The sequence below is a fragment of the Rhinatrema bivittatum genome, chromosome 1 (assembly GCF_901001135.1).
Source record: "Rhinatrema bivittatum chromosome 1, aRhiBiv1.1, whole genome shotgun sequence".
Lineage (NCBI taxonomy): Eukaryota > Metazoa > Chordata > Amphibia > Gymnophiona > Rhinatrematidae > Rhinatrema > Rhinatrema bivittatum.
In genome coordinates, this window is record NC_042615.1 from 740,399,832 (window position 1) to 740,417,556 (window position 17,725).

The 17,725-nt window shown below is 45.2% G+C and overlaps 1 protein-coding gene across 3 annotated transcripts in view; it reads left to right on the forward strand.

Annotated features, from left to right (window-relative positions):
* The window catches only part of LOC115076473 (selenoprotein P-like), a 64,488-nt gene that overhangs the window by 38,756 nt on the left and 8,007 nt on the right, over window positions 1–17,725 (forward strand). For all 3 annotated transcript variants that reach the window (XM_029577997.1, XM_029578006.1, XM_029578016.1), the window contains exon 4: window positions 14,624–14,836. In XM_029577997.1, coding sequence (XP_029433857.1) covers window positions 14,624–14,836 — 213 coding nt within the window. The remainder of the gene's footprint in view (window positions 1–14,623; window positions 14,837–17,725) is intronic.

The following is a 17,725-nucleotide window of genomic DNA, read 5'->3' on the forward strand; positions in this document are numbered from 1 at the left end:
CTAAAGCCGATGGCGAAGAGGGAAAGTTTCACAGGAGGAGGAGAGGGGGAGTGAATCTACATGGAGATTGAAGTCTCCTAATATGATGGCTGGGCTGTCGATATTGATGGAGTCTGCTATGAGTTCTATTAAGGGGGATGGATTATGTTCTAGAAGGCCAGGGGGAGAGTAAAAAGGCAGATTTGGAATTCAGGGGATTTGAATAGTCCGATTTCAAATCCAGGTGGTGTATTGATTTGAAGCGGTCTCAATTTGAGGTGTTTCTTAGCCGCTAAGAGGAGACCTCCTCCTTTTTTTTTAGGCCTAGGGATGGAGAAAGTATCATAAGAGTCAATGGGGAGCTGATTTAGTAAGACAGTATCAGAATCCTTGAGCCAGGATTCTGTGATGGCGCAGATATCAAGTTTGCAATCTAAGAGTAATTCATTAAGGATAGGGGTTTTTTTCGTTAGGGATTGTGCATTGAAGAGAACACATTGAAACTGTCGGTTCAGTGTGCTGCGGCAGTCAAAAAAGCAAACAGAATGTTGGGAATTATTAGAAAGGGAATGGTGAATAAAACGGAAAATGTCATAATGCCTCTGTATCGCTCCATGGTGAGACCGCACCTTGAATAATGTGTACAATTCTGGTGGCCGCATCGCAAAAAAGATATAATTGTGATTGAGAAGGTACAGAGAAGGACGACCAAAATGATAAGGGGAATGGAACAGCTCCCCTATGAGGAAAGACTAAAGAGGTTAGGACTTTTCAGCTTGGAGAAGAGACGGCTGAGGGGGGATATGATAGAAGTGTTTAAAATCATGAGAGGTCTAGAACGGGTAGATGTGAATCGGTTATTTACTCTTTTGGATAAGAGAGAGATTAGGGGGCACTCCATGAAGTTACCATGTGGCACATTTAAAACTAATCGGAGAAAGTTCTTTTTTACTCAACGCACAATTAAACTCTGGAATTTGTTGCCAGAGGATGTGGTTAGTGCAGTTAGTATAGCTGTGTTTAAAAAAGGATTGGGTAAGTTCTTGGAGGAGAAGTCCATTACCTGCTATTAATTAAGTTGACTTAGAAAATAGCCACTGCTATTACTAGCAATAGTAACATGGAATAGACTTAGTTTTTGGGTACTTGCCAGGTTCTTATGGCCTGGATTGGCCACTGTTGGAAACAGGATGCTGGGCTTGATGGACCCTTGGTCTGACCTACTATGGCATGTTCTTATGTTCTTATAGATAATGTGGTAAGGCCTAGTAGCTGTGTCAGGGGGGAAATTAAGATAGGGAGTAGTGATTTGCGAGAAGTAGGTGGGTGGGTAAGGGGAAGGTGCGTCTGTGAGTAGGGAAATGAATGCGGGGGATGGGGTAGGTAATCATGCTTGGTATGCGAGGAGGGGGGAAGGGAATGAAGAAAGTAAACACAATTCAGGGGGAGCAGGGTGACGAGGTCACGGGTTATTGACAGTGAACAGCAGTAGTTAACAGCAGTAATTAACAGTATATGAAAGATTAACGTGATGCACAGTGACAGTAAATAGCTGGGATTACGTTAGCTGGCAGAGCCGGGGGACAGATGTTAAAGTACTGTGTTTAGTCAGAGTTGGCTAGAAAGAAGTAGGGTGGAGGGTGTCCAAGGGGGAGCACAAAGGGGAGCACCAAGGGGCAGGCTCCTTGGTCGCACTCCTTTGGCACACAACGTCAGGGGAGGTAGATGGCCTTTAAAGGCCTGCTGGTCACTCCGGTTACGTCGGCTTTGAGCCCCTGGCCTCCGATAGGCCGGGGGGGCGCGGCTGCGATCGTTGGGCGCATCGGGCCTTGCGGTCGGGGGGGCCTCGGGATTGCTGCGAGGAGGAAAGCCAGATGAAAGAAGAGGAAGGCCCTTACCCTGTGATACCTGTAGGAGGGCTCCCGATGGCGCTGGCGTTCTCCCCTGTCGGCCTCCGAGCCGGCGCAGCTCCGCGCGAACGGGGGTTGACCACGCCTTTTTTTACGGCGACTGCCGGCGGAAGTTCTCCGCAGCGCGGGAAGGCTGGCTCTATTTAAAGAGAGGCCTTTCATCCCTGCTTTGCTTCGGCCACTAGTTGTTCTCCGTGGAAGTTCTGCCTGGTTGTTTCCTGCTGCCTGCCCTGACTGCCTTTGGGCTTCTTTGCCTGTCGTCTGCCTCTGGATTGCTGCCTTGTTTCTTCTGCTTGCTGCCTGCCCTGACCCGGACTGCCTTTGGACTCCTTAGCCTGCCACCTGCCTCTGGATTGCTGCTTTGGTTCTTCTGCTTGCTGCCTACCCTAACCTGGACTGCCTTTGGACTTCTTGGCCTGCCGTCTGTCTCTGGATCATCATCTTGGTTCCTCCAGTACCAAGCATCTGGAGTCAGAATACGGACTATCCAGGTATTCCCGAACTCTACAAGATAAGGTCAGCGGTCTGCTGTCTTGGTTCCACTAATATCCGTAACAGTTGGCTGAAGCCATGGAACCAGTAGATTTGACCGCACTTCAGGCTATTCCAGGGTTGGCCTCCTGGTTACAACAACACCAAGGCATTCTCAACCAAGTAACTGGAGTGCTAGACCAATTGGTCGCTCGCATGGATGCACTTGCTCAAGCCCCATCAGCTCCAGCTGCGGCCATCGCGACTCCGCCTACAACTATATGTCTGCCTCCTCCTCCACGATTTAATGGAGCTTCCATGCAGTGTCGAGGCTTCATTAATCAGTGTCGAATGCATTTTTCACTTCAGTCATCCTTATTCCCGTCAGATAAGACTAAGGTTACCTTCATGTTGTCTCTTCTGGAAGGGCCAGCTCTGGCATGGGCGTCACCTTTATGGGAGAGAGATGATCCCATTCTCAACAATCTGGATCGGTTTCTGAAGGAATTTCATCTCATCTTTGACGAACCGGGACCACCAACTTCAGCAGCCAATGATTTATTACAAATCAAACAAGGATCCCGTACAGTAGGAGAATACGCCATTCAATTTCGAACCTTGGCAGCCAAACTTGTGTGGGGAGAAGATAGTCTCACCACCATATTTCGACAAGGATTGTCAGAGAAAAGATGAGTTAGCTGGTCGAGATCCCCCAGAGTCCTTGGAAGAACTCATCCGCTTGGCCATTCGGTTGGATTTACGCCTTCAAGAAAGAACACGGTAACGTACCGCAGTTCGAAGGCCTTTTCATCTGGCCCCTACTTTTCAACAACCCTTTATCTCATCAAGACTGGTGGAATCGGCTTCTACTGCTGAGGAATCCATGCAGATTGACAGATTTCGACTGTGTCCTGAGGAACATCAAAGACGAAGATTGAGAAATCTTTGCATGTACTGTGCTGAAGCAGGCCACTTCGTTAATAAATGTCCTAACAAGTTGGGAAACTTTTGGACCTAGGTCGGGTAGGAGAGGCCTCCCTGGGTCCCACCATTCCCTGTCCTCAGCTATTGATTCCTGTTACCATCACCATTAAGGAAGAGTCTATTCGACTTCAGACGTTTATAGACTCAGGGGCGGCTGGCAATTTTATAGAAGAGAATTTGGTAAAAATTCATCATATTCCTATAGAACCATTACCCACTTCTCTTTCGGTTACTTCTGTATCCGGACAACCCTTGGGAATTTGAATCTCCCATATTACCAAACCCATTATAATGAATTCAGGAATCCTACATCGAGAAACTATTCAACTTTATGTACTTCCATGCACGGTCAATCAAGTAATTTTAGGTCTATCTTGGCTATTACACCAACCTCAAGTGGACTGGGCTTCTCTTCAGTTAATTAGTTGGAGCCCATTCTGTTTTCAGAATTGTTTAAAACAAGTCAAGAATTGCCGAGTCCACTATGCAAAAATTTCTTCAGGCATCCCCGCTCCTTATGAAGAATTCATGGATGTTTTTAGTCAGCAACAAGCAGAATCCTTACCACCTCATCAAGAGTATGATTGTGGAATTGACCTTCTTCCAGGGAAAATTCCTCCGAGAGGCAGGGTTTATTCATTATCAGAACCCGAATCTGTAGCTTTGACACAGTATATCCAGGAGAATTTGGCGTGAGGATTCATTAGACCATCTACCTCACCAGCAGGAGTGGGATTTTCTTTGTCAAGAAGAAGGATGGGTCGCTGAGACCATGTATTAACTATCGAGGGTTAAACAGTATCACCAAGAAGAACAGATATCCTATTCCCCTCATCTCTGAACTATTTGATTGGATTAAAGATGCTCAAATATTTACTAAGTTGGATTTACGAGGGGCCTATAATTTGATTCGGATTCGGGAGGGGGATGAGTGGAAAACGGCATTTAACACCCACGATGGACATTATGAATACAGGGTAATGCCATTTGGACTTTGTAATGCACCTGCGGTATTTCAAGCTATGATCAATGATATATTCCGTGATATCCTGTACTCTCACGTCATTGTCTATCTGGATGACATATTAATATTTTTCAAAACTATTGAACAACATCAGGACCATGTGCGACAGGTTCTCCAATGCCTCAGAGAACATAAACTTTGCACTAAATTAGAAAAATCCGTATTTCATAAGAAGCAATTACCATTCCTGGGATATATTATCTCCAATAAAGGGTTATCTATGGACCCGGATAAACTCAAGGCCATCCGGCAGTCAACGATACTCTCTGTGAAGATTTTATAGTTCCTCTCGCCACAGTTACTTGTATTCCTTGTTCCTTATATTCCTTATATCGCCCCATAGCGAATTTGCAGTTTCATTGTAAACCGGTGTGATATGTATTTTATACAGGAACGTCGGTATAAAAAAGTTAAAAATAAATAAATAAATAAATTGGACTGGCCACAACCGATAGGATTGAAAGCCTTACAAAGATTTTCGGGATTTTCCAATTATTATAGACAATTTATTCCGGGTTTTTCCTCATTGGTGGCTCCCCTTACGGCGCTCACAAAAAAGGGAGCGCCCATCCAGAATTGGCCGGATGAGGCCATTCATGCCTTTCAGAAATTGAAGATGGAATTTCTTAAAGATCCTTGCCTTAGATGCCCTGATTCCAATAAACCTTTTATTCTTGAGGTAGATGCCTCAGCTGTAGGGGTTGGAGCGGTTTTGTTACAACCAGCAGATGAAGGGAAATTCGTGACATGCGCCTTCTTTTCAAAAAAATGTTCTCTAGCTGAGAAGAATTATACTATTGGAGATCGAGAGCTGTTGGCTATAAAATCAGCCTTTGAGGAATGGCATCACCTTCTAGAAGGCGCCAGACATACTGTCACGGTCTATACGGATCATAAAAATTTGGTGTATCTTGCGAAGGCCCAACGGTTGAATCCCCGACAGGCTCGTTGGGCACTCTTTTTTAGTAGGTTTAATTTTACCCTCCATTTTCAACCTGCCCGAAAGAACCTTCGAGCGGATGCCCTCTCAAGAAGCTTCAATCTGGACGATGCGCCCGACCCTCCCCGATACATAATAGACCCAGCACACATACAGTTGGCAGCTACATTTACGGTACCCATTGGCAAGACGGTGGTTCCAAAATGCTTGAGATTGAAAGTGCTTTGTTGGGCCCATGATGCACAATTGGCAGGTCATGCAGGAATTCCACGTACCAGGGATGTGGTGTCCAGGCATTATTGGTGGCCTCAATGGAGAAGAGATGTTAAGGCTTATGTAGATTCCTGCTCTGTTTGTGCGGCTCAGAAGACTCCGCGAAAGAAAGCCTTGGGCCTCCTACAACCTCTACCAGTTCCCACCAAACCTTGGACTCACATCACCACCGATTTTATCACTGATCTCCCGTCATCTGACAATAACACTGTCATATGGGTGGTGGTGGACCATTTTTCCAGAATGGCTCATTTTATTCCCCTTCCGGGACTACCCTCTGCGACAGAATTAGCTCAGTTATTTCTTCAGCACATTTTTTGTTTTCACGGCCTACCTATTAGCATTGTCTTGGATAGAGGCGAGCAATTTACAGCCCGTTTTTGGAGAGAACTTTGCAAAATACTGAAAATTAAATTAGAGTTCTCCTCAGCCTATCATCCCCAAACTAATGGACTCATAGAACGTACGAATCAATCCCCGAAGTCTTTCCTCCGATCTTATGTAAATCAACGACAAGATAATTGGGTATCCTTGTTATTATGGGCCGAAATGTGTCATAACAACCATCTGGCTCAAGCCACTGGGAGGTCCCCTTTTTTTGTAGTTTTTGGTAGACATCATCGGCTTCCATTACCACTTGCTACCTCCTCTATATGTCCGGCAGTCAACGATACTATCTCATCTATGACCAAGTTATGGAGAGAGACACGAACCCTTTTACAAAAGAATGTTTGTAGAATGAAAACTCAAGCAGATAAGAGGAGATGTGTGACTTCCCGACTTCAGGCAGGAGATTTGGTGTGGTTGAGCACACGCAATCTTCGATTACGATTACCATCCTTGAAATTTGCGCCTTGCTTTATTGGGCCCTTCCCTATTGAGAAGCAGATTAATGCTGTCACCTTTAAACTGCATCTGCCGCCCTCTCTACAGATTCAAGATACCTTCCACATTTCCTTACTCAAACCTGCAATATTATCTTGGCCTTCCAGAAGGAAGAAACCTAATACTGATATTATACAGAATGATACTCAATTTGAAGTAGAGGAGATCTTGGACTCTAGAAGATGTAGGGGACAACTACAATATTTAATTTCATGGAAGAACTATGGACCAGAAGAGAACACATGGGAACCTGCTCATAATATACAGGCATCCCGTCTGCTCAAGGATTTTCATCAGCGCTTTCCTCGCAAGCCCAGACCGAGAGAGAAGAGAAGAGGGCCTTGTGGGGGAGGTACTGTTACCTATAGGAGGGCTCCCGATGGCGCTGGCGTTCTCCCCCGACTTTGGCCTCCGAGCCGGCGCAGCTCCGCGCAAACGGGGGTTGACCATGCCCCCTTTTTGACGGCGACTGCCGGCGGAAGTTCTCTGCAGCGTGGGAAGGCTAGCTCTATTTAAAGAGAAGACTTTCATCCCTGCTTTGCTTCGGCCACTAGTTGTTCTCCGTGGAAGTTCTGCCTGGTTGTTTCCTGCTGCCTGCCCTGACCCGGACTGCCTTTGGACTTCTTTGCCTGCCTCTGGATTGCTGCCTTGTTTCTTCTGCTTGCTGCCTGCCCTGACCCGGACTGCCTTTGGACTTCTTGGCCTGCCGTCTGTCTCTGGATCGTCATCTTGGTTCCTCCAGTACCAAGCATCTGGAGTCAGAATACGGATTATCCGGGTATTCCCGAACTCTACAAGATAAAGTAAGCGGTCTGCTGTCTTGGTTCCACTAATATCCGTAACACCCCAATGGGCTGCGCCGTCCGCGCGGGCCTGAAAGCCGTCCGGGAGAGAAGAGAGCGATCTGATGGAGGTAGGTGGCCTTTAAAGGCCTGCTAGTCATGAGGTGTTTGGGAACTTTTCAATATTCTGTTCATTAACTGGTTTGAAATATTCTCTGTTTTTCTATTGTTGCCCTGCATATAGAGGCTGGCTTGTTGTGGATTCCAGGTCATTTCTTCTCAGCACGTTTCTGTTTATACTTTCTGATCTCTTTATTCTGTATTTGGTCAGAGTCTCTCTGTGTTCTGCATATGTGACTGAGGTGAGGTATTTTGCTAGCATGTGTGCAAGGCTGTAAAGTTTACCTAGGGTACCTAATACATTTTCTTATCCATGGGTTCTGGGCGAGGGTTGGGCTCGTTAGTTTTTAAAAATATAGGAGCCGCTTTCCTAACATGCGCCCAGCACCTCTCCTGGGCTTGAGATTGAATATTTAAATGAAAGGTAGCATTGCCAAGGAGGCCCAAGGGACAAATATGCACTCCTAGCACTTCCTTGGCAGTGGGTGCCTAGGAGAGGTGGCTGTCAGCGGTTTAGGAAAACGGATGCTCAATTTTATGAGAATTCATTTTCCTAACATGTGCACAGCCATAGGTTAGGAAAATGGACACTCATTAATTAAGAATCCCTTTTCCTAAACTGACCGCTGGCACACTTTTTTTTTTTTAAACCTTTTGGTTCCTCTGACTTAAGTCGGAGGATGTACAGAAAGCAATATTTTTTGCTTTTCTGTACACTTTTTTGGACTGTTCAGAAATTAACGCCTGCTCTGGGTAGGCATTAATTTCTGAGCATAAAAATGTGCAGGTTGGACGCACATTTGTTTTTGGGATCTGGAGAGACTAATAGCCTCATCAACATGCATTTGCATGTGATGAGTGCTATTAGTTTTGCGGGGGTTTGGACGCGCATTTTGGATCTGTTAATCCCCTTATAGCATAAGGGGTTGTGGACGTGCATCCAAAACGTGCATCCAACCACGGGTTAAACAGTGCGCTTGGCTGAGTGCACTATTTTACATAGGCTGCACAGACTGCAGATGGAGCTGGGCTTTATTTAATAGGCCCGGGACAGGCACTGAATGAATCGGGGGGGGGGGGGGGGGGGCAGCACAGTCATTTTTCGCACATGGCAGCAAAAAATCTAGCACCAGTCCTGCTTGGAACCTCAAAAAGCTTGGAGATTAATGGCAGGAGATACTGATCTTTCTTGGTAATAGCATTTAGTCCGTAGTAGTCAATACAGGACCTAAGTGAGACGTCTTTTTTGGCCACAAAGAAAAAGCCAGCTCCCGCTAGGAATGAGAACTGTCCGATGAAGTCCCACTCAAAGTTTTTCAGGATGTAATCCGACATCGCTCAGGTCTCGGGGAGAGACAAGGGATAAACTCTACCCCAGGGAGGCTTGGTATTGGGAAATAGTTCAATTCCACAGTCATATCACCGATGGGGTGGTAGAGTCTCAGCCTCCTTTTTGGAAAAGATGTCCTCATAGTTGCTGTACTGAGGAGGAAAACCCAGGAGTGTTGTGGCTAGTGATAGACGGAGTGGGGTTCCATGGGGCTTCCACAGAGAACAGGATTGTGCTGGTCCGTCCATGGAGCCTTGATGGCTCAGAGACAAAAGCCATAAAGCAGGGCGGCAACAAGGAGACTGTGCAGGAGGCTGTACACTGCTGCAACAGGCTTCGTGGTTGCTGTTCCTCCAAACACATGCATGTCCATCTGTTCCAGCAGATACATCACACTGGTATTGACCTGAGATAGGAGACCTAAGAAGAAAATCACAGGGAAACACAAGGTGAACACCACAGCCACAAGTCATGGATTGCTGATCCCAGTGGGTGAGCTGCAGAATGGCCCAGTCAAACTGGGGAGAATGATTCTGGAGCCAAGATAATCCAAATACAATTGGATGGACTGCTTTGGCGATGACGTAGAAAGTTATTTTCTCCTTATGGAATAACCGTGTGCAAAGTGTCATTTGTACAGATGCAAGGGTGATCTGCCTAGGCAAACGTTTTGTAATTCCTTCATTACAAAACTTCCCCTAGCACCAGAGTCTACTAAGGTTAGAGTGGGGGAAGTCCAGGGTGTTCACAGTGATTGTTATCAGAAGAACCAGTTGGGGAATTGGTGTCGTGAAGCTTAGGACCATCTCCCTACCAGATCCTAGGCTTGGGGGCTTCCCAGCCTGACCGGGCATTGCCTACTAAGTTGGAAAAAAAAAGTGCAGGGTCACTAGATATAGATTTTTGAACTATAAGTTGTGTACCTTTAATAGTAATCACTTCTACTATTTTGAATCTAAGTTGGAGCTTTCAAATACTTATCAAGTGCCATCTTTGATATGAAGGTCAGCAACTATGGAACATCATTTATTTGTGTGCACAGCTTTTCTGTTTCAGTAATGTTTCTAGTTCTTGACCATTTTTTATGTCATCACCCTATCTCCTTTGCCCTCTATCCTGCCTTACAGTACTTGATTAAGTAATTTTCAATGCAGCCTTTTCTTTAACTTGTTAGTTTATTCTAAAACTCCTTACAGTTCCAAAAATCAATTTTAAATTCCAAGCTCCTCTTTTTACTTGTTGTTTTCCATCTTATTTGATCTAACTACCTGCATATTTTTATTCTTTAATATTTTCATTTCATTCCATCAAATATTTGTACATGAATTGCTATGCCTTTTTGTTAACATTTTTATCTTCGTGTTCTGAGCTCATTTCATAGACGTTATAGGTTACTCTTAATCTATGTATTATCTATACTTTCAACATCTTTTCTTAGATGCCAGTAGTACTCATCATCAGTATATGGAACATTAATCAATTTTTTGCCATTGATGTCTGTTTTCCTATCCTGCCATTGCTTCCAAGATTAAAAGTTGACTATATAAGTAGAATACAAATGAGAACAGTATGCAACCTTATCTTGCTTAACACTTTATTCCCATGTTCTTTGCCCTCCAACATCGGAATGAAAAGGACACATTTTACTTTTTTATTTTCGCTGCCAGGTAACACATTAAAAAATATTTGTAACTGAGAGCCATTCTTCGGTTACCAGTATGCCCAGGGAAGCATTAGCTAGGTTAGTGGATGGGGGGAGGACCCATTCAAATTCCAGTCCCTCCCTTTGAGAGGCCTGGGAAGGGTTGTCCTCCTAGGAGGCTTTATAACAGCTCTCTCCTGAGAGTCTGGAGATAGTCCCTTACAAGTTCTGGAGAGTTAGGAGGTAGTGAGGAACTTACCTGTTTTGTGCTTTTCAGGCCCAGTCAGAGGGAACAGGCTAACCTAGCCTGGGATTTCTGACCAGGGTTGGAAGCGTGGTCCTACCAGTCTACTTCATAACTGGTTGGGGATTCTCCTCTTGGTTTTTGGGATTTTGAGATTTTTCATGATAGGAGCCTCACTGGACACATGGGCCTTTCTTGAACTCAGGGCACTGGGAACCTTGTCTCTGGGACACCCAGTGATAAGGAAGACCTGCCCCAGAAGTGGTGGTGACCTGTTGTAGGGAGCAACTCTGGTGTTATATTTGGTTAAGGAGGGGACACTATTAAGTTAGACATCCAAGAAGAAGATTTTTGGCAGCCCCTTCCTAGCTGCAGTGGAGCAGGCTAAGAAAATCCTGCATCCAGGGATCCCTCCCATAAGGGATTCAGAGGAGAGTCAAAGACTGAGACAAACTAACAAGTGGAAGAACTGTTAACCATGATTACAAGAGCTGTAAAGTTCCTAGAAGATACCAATCCAGAGTCCCCTGGAGAGAGAAGAGAGACTACTCTCTGTGTAAGGACAGGACTTTTGGCCATCCATGGAAGGGGTTTTCCTGCCCAGTTTAAAGGTTGCCCTGCCCACCAGTACCTCCATCTCACCTAAACCAGGAGGGTGGTAGGATTCCTTGCCCATGCAAAGACTCCTGCAGCTATAGAGGTAAAGACTGTAATTGAGGAGAGAAAAGACTGCAGAGCTTGAAGCATATTTATTGTGCCATCTGCTACTAGCTATACAGTAAATTTAAGTTTAAACTCTAACCCAGTGTATCCAGCATCTTTATTTGGGCATACATCACACACGGGTCGATACAGTAAGGACGCGTTAGAAAGAGCGTGGCAGTGCCGGGCGCACCCTCGTTTGCCCCATGCACTGTTCTGATCACATACCACTCGATACTCTATTTAAATGGCATGCAAATGCAAGCCGCGTCTGCGAAGCGTTAGGCCCGCGCAACCCATTTTACTGTATAGGCGCTTAATACAGCGCCTATACAGTATCCTGGGTGCGCTGGTACCTGTCATTTCAAATGTCATTTCAAATAACATTTGAAATGACAGGCACCAGGAAGTGGATCCCAACTTTAACCCATGAAAACCTAAAAACTGAAAATCCCCTCCTCCCGAAGCGGCTCGACATGTGCCAACTTACCTTTTGTTGCTTTTCAGCCCCTTCCCTTCTCTGCCGCCCTCCGGAGGGGGCAGCTGGCGGCGAAAACGGCTCACAGCGGTCCCCCCCCGCACCAATTCATTGAGGACGTTTTCCATAGGCACAGAATGGGAGAGCGTCCTGTTTGGCTAAGGCTGCTGGTTTTTAATTATTCCACTGGTCCCAGTCTTAGTTTTACATACCCCGAGAAACCTAGGCACGCTCAAGCTAAGGTGATCAGACAGTTCCTGCTTTGCTCGGAGATATTCAAATCAAAAGTCACAGTGCGAGCGAAGCGAAGCGTACTTTCATTGGTCTGAGCGCCCGTCAATTTGGGCGCTCCAGCCAATGAAAGCACATAGACGGGCGCGCGTGATGTCACGGCGTGCGTCACGCCCGTCTATGTGCTTTCATTGGCTGGAGCGCCCAAATTGACGGGCGCTCCAGCCAATGAAAGCACATAGACGGGCGTGCTTTCATTGGCTGAGCGCCCGTCAATTTGGGCGCACATGGACGGGCGCGCATGACGTCACGGCGTGCGTCACGCACGCCCGTCTATGTGCTTTCATTGGCCGGAGCGCCCAAATTGACGGGCACTCAGGCCAATGAAAGCACGCCCGTCTATGTGCTTTCATTGGCTGGAGCACCCAACGCGTGTCTATGTGCTTTCATTGGCTCCAGCCAATGAAAGCACATAGACGGGCGTGCGTGACGCACGCCGTGACATCACACGCGCCCGTCCATGTGCGCCCAAATTGACGGGCGCTCAGCCAATGAAAGCACGCCTGTCTATGTGCTTTCATTGGCCTGAGCGCCCATCAATTTGGGCGTTCCGGCCAATGAAAGCACATAGATGGGCGTGACGCACGCCGTGACGTCACGCGCGCCCATCTATGTGCTTTCATTGGCCGGAACGCCCAAATTGATGGGCGCTCAGGCCAATGAAAGTACGCTTCGCTTCGCTCGCGCCGTGACTGGAGAGGGCACAGAACAGTGGGCTCTCACTCGACTTGACAATTTGATGAGGGCCGAGCCAGGAGAACCGGGACCTGCGCGGGGGGAACGCTGCAAGCCGCTTTCACCGCCGGCTGCCCCCTCCGGAGGACGGCAGAGAAGGGAAGGAGCTGAAAGCAACAAAAAGTAAGAAAACAACAAAAAGTAATGTCGAGTCACTTCGGGAGGAGGGGATTTTAGGTTTTTAGAGGTTTCCTTTTGGGGGAAAGTTTGCCGTCTACCCTTACCCCTGCCTCTAACGCAGGGGTAAGGGTAGGCGGTAAGTTAGCAGGTTAAACGCGCGGCAAAATGGCAGGGTAAAATAGCGATAGTCGGGGCGCGCGTTACTGTATGGGAGGGAATAGCTAATTCGATAGTCTACATTTAATATACATGCCGCATGCGGAAGGGGTTACCCGGTGATTTAAAGAGGCGGTAAGGATGGGTTAAAGGGGATAGTGTATCGCAGGAAGGGCTAACGCGGCCGGAAAGTGAGTAGAAAACGGGTTAGGAGTGGGGTAACCGCTGCCCCACTTTACTGTATCGGCCTGACAGAAAGAGAAGTGACCCCCTCCCAAGGATAACCAAGGGGAAGATAGCCACTCCTGCACTGGGACCCAAAAGGACACCTTTCTTCCCCCAGCCAAAAGGATTCACACCCTGGGGAAGGGGTATCAGAGAAGAGCCAGTTAGAGTTCTGTTATAGTTAGTGAGGTTTGGGTGGATCCTTGGACATTATGGCAGCTGACCATGCCCATGGGGGGAAGTCCCGTGAGGGGCCACAGGTCAGGCTCAGCTCTGGACACACAAACACAGATAGTTCTTTAGACAGTTTGAGAAGCCACCAGAGGTGGCAGTAGTAAGTAGATGTAGCCCGGCTGGGCTAGTATTCCCCAGGGCACTGGAACAGCGGATCCTCCGGTAGCAGTGTAGTGGAGAGAACTGAGAAAGTGAGTACAATAGAACACTCACAGAGTCCCAAATATGGAGAAGCCCCGAGATAGGGAGAGCTGGCCCTCGAGGAGCGAGTACCAGATCCCTGGAGGTAGAGAGACTTGTTGGCAAAGTACTCACACTGCGGTTCCATGTAGGAGATGGCACTGGCGCTGGAACGGGGGCAGGTCTTTGAGGAGCAAGTACCTGGTTCCAGGGAGACAGCTCTGAGGAGTGGATGATGGTAGCACTCACTGATGGTGTTTGTAGCGAATTCTTCCAAGTAGAAGAGGAGATGGATGCAGGCAGCGGGTCAGGGAACATGGGCCCTCGAGGAGCGAGTACCGGTTACCTGATAGCGACCTGAAAGAAGCAAAGAGGCCCCCGAGGAGTGGGTACCCCGTTAGCAGAAAGAGTCCAATGGAAGTTGGAAGGCAGAGTAGCTGGGTATCTTTGCTAACTCAACGGCTAGCAATAAACTGTAGGCTTAAATATCCGGGCAGCGTGATGTCATAACAGGAATGCGCCAATGAGGAAATAAGAATGAGGGCTGCGCGGCACGCGTGCCCTAAGGTACCTGAAGAGCATGGCGGGAGGCAGCGCCCAAGCCGGTCCGGGAACGCCTGCAGGCGGATGCTGCGGCAGCCAGGCGTCCATGAAGAGCAGGAGGAGTCGCAAAAAAGGAAAGGTAGGCGGAGTGAAGCCGTCGGGAAGTGACGGTCGCAACAAGTTCCTGCCCCAAAGAACTTACAAATACTTTTATGGCCCCACCCATGCAGAACAGGCACACCAGGGTGTGGTTACATATTGTTTTAGTGCTGATGCTTAAACAGCTGGAGGGATAATTCCGTTGTCAAAGACTTGTTATATCTATGTCAGCTGTAACTAGGTAATAATTATATATATATTTGTATTATGCATTAGACTGGAAGATCTGCGGATAGAACTGGAGAACAATGGATTGGTTAACATCTCATATATAATTGTTAATCACCAAGGAAAGCCTTCTCAACTGAAATATCACCTCTTGAAAGAGCAGGTGTCAGAACACATTCCTGTGTACCAGCAGGATGAAGACAAACCTGACATCTGGAGACTGCTACATGGAAACAAGGATGATTTTCTAATATATGACAGGTATATAATTCAGGAAATGTGTGAAATGTTTACTGTATATTCCATATTTTTAGATGCCCAACCCCCATGTATCACAGCTTAACTGAACATTTCACAGTTTATCTCTACCTATCAAAATCAATATTTTTCTTTTTTTTTATTATATGAATCATTGGAGTTATAATGACATAGGCTGGTGGAACCTTAAAGACTAACAGATATGGGATCAATGTATTAAAGTGAGGTATTTTCTCTAAATCCCACAGTATTTTCTCTCTGGAGAAAATACTGTGGGATTTAATAGGCTGCAGTACTCTTTGGTTGCAGGTTTGTAAACACTGGTTGTAAAACGCTAGGTCTTAGCAGAGCCCCAAAAACCACATGATGGAGATCCTGGGCTGCGGGACTTCTATGATTTAAAGGAGCTGATCATTTCTAAAAAGCTTCTCCCCCAAAATAGACAAACGCCCGGGGTCTCTCGAGATACCCTGACCCCCCCCCCCCTTCCTATCCCTCAACTGACCCTTGAGAAAGTGAAAGGTAAAAACTGAAACTTTTAAAAGTTAAAGCTCCAGCCATGGCATCACCCCAGACCCCGATTTACATGTTAATCAGCTCATTACTATAGTCACAATACCAGAGGGAAATAACACAATAATGACAGCAGAAAAGGACGAAATGGTCCATCCAATCTGCCCAGCAAGACTCTAAGCAGGTTACTCCCATGTTTCTCATAAGGGTAGTAACTACCACTCCATGCAGTTATTTCTAAGCCTTATGATACCCCATAAAAACTGCAGCTAGCAACTATTTTTTATTGTGTGTGGACCCTTCTTGAAAATTCAGACAATGCTGCTTGATGTGCTTTGCTTATGAGCTTGGACGTAGAAGCAGTCCTTTGCTTTTTCCCTTATGTCTGTATATCTGTACTCCAGCCCATAGAAGTCGGGGCCCTATTGGTTATTGTCTGAATTCATTTCCTCTTTTCCCCATGCTGCCCAAACAGGGAGCAATGTTGCAGTTGCATTAAATATAATAATACAGAAACATCATAGTTCTGAAGCCGATGTAATATTAACATTTGATGCTCATTTGTTAGAAGAACTTGGAAAACCTCATAATGTATGACATTAACTCACTTTAAACCAGCCGTAAAACACCACTTTTTTTAGCGATACGTTTTCACGCTTATTTTTTCTTTTTTGTGTCTGTGTGTAGTTCTGGCTTGGTTTTTTAAGCGTTAACTTGCAACCTAATTATAAAACACAGGTTGTCAAATTTTAATCAGTGGTTTCCAAGTTGAAGTGATATATTCTTGAGCATTAGTTTTAACTTTTATATTTTAACTTTTGTATTTTAAACTTTTAAAAAGTATCGCTAAAAAAAGTGGTGTTTTACAGCTGGTTTAAAGTGAGTTAATGTCATACATTATGAGGTTTTCCAAGTTCTTCTAACAAATGAGCATCAAATGTTAATATTACATCGGCTTCAGAACTATGATGTTTCTGTATTATTATATTTAGAACTACACATGGTAACATGGAATAGACTTAGTTTTTGGATACTTGCCAGGTTCTTATGGCCTGGATTGGCCACTGTTGGAAACAGGATGCTGGGCTTGATGGACCCTTGGTCTGACCCAGTATGGCATTTTCTTATGTTCTTATGTTCTTAAATATTTCTTGCTGTTGGTTCTTTTTTTTTTTTTAATTCTTTATTTATACAGTTTTAATATGATTTACAGAATGAATCCAATTTTCAATAACATCAGGAAAATTGAGAACAAAATTCAAATGAGGAAATTAAATATTTACCACACAATTCCTTCATCATCTTCCCCCATTTATCATATTTAAACTATTTAAACGGTAATATGGGAGATCCAAGTTTACAGGAGCATTTACTTCAAAGAACATTTATAAACCAAAATATTGGGAGGAATGCTGCTTCAATACTTCATGCACGAGACTAGGTTACACTCCCCACATTCTTGTGGCTATTTATTAGTGATCGAAGATGGTCCGGTTCATAGAATATATAACGATTATTACTCAGAGTTAACACACACTTGCAAGGATATCTAACAGTTACTTTAGCTCCTATCGCCCTTGCCTCCTGGCACATTTCCAGCATCTTTTTTCTTCGGTTTTGCGTTGTCTTAGTAATGTCCGGAAAGATCCAAACCTTTTGCCCGTAGAACAGTTTCTCCCTATTTCGAAAGAATGATTTTAAAATCATATCTCTATCCATCAAGAATACAAAGGACACAGAAACTGTTCCACGCGACTCAACTTGCTCCTCCGCTGACGATTCAAGGAATGCAGTTAAATTACTGCCAAGATTCAGAGGTGAATTGTCCAAATTTGGTTTTTTTTAGATAATAGATACTTGCCAATGTTGGTATAAATTCAGGAGTAATTTGCAAAATTTCTGTCAAGTATTTCTTAAATCTCTCAATGGAGTCGTTCTTACTTGTGGAAAGTTCAAAATTCTTAGATTTAACTTTCTTTGCATGTTTTCCAAATTCTCAAGTTTCCTAAAGTTCTCCAAATCTGATTTCACCAAATTTGTTTGTACTTCTTGCATAATTTTATTTTATTTATTTATATTTATTTAACACTTTTCTATACCGACCTTCATGGTTGAGGACCATATCAGATCGGTTTACATTGAAAGGGGGAACTGTAACAAGAACCGTAGGTAAAAACAGGAAGAACAAAGTTACATTCAACAAGGGTAATAAACTTGGAAGCAAAGACTGCTAGAAAGAAAGGTCTAAGGAACGTAGTGATTAGGATATTAACAACAGTTAAAGAGTCAGGGTAGGCTCTTATTCAGAACTTGAAGTTAGTATGGAGATCCATTGTTCAAAAAGGGAATTTGGAAGATAAAAAAGGAAGTTGGAAGATA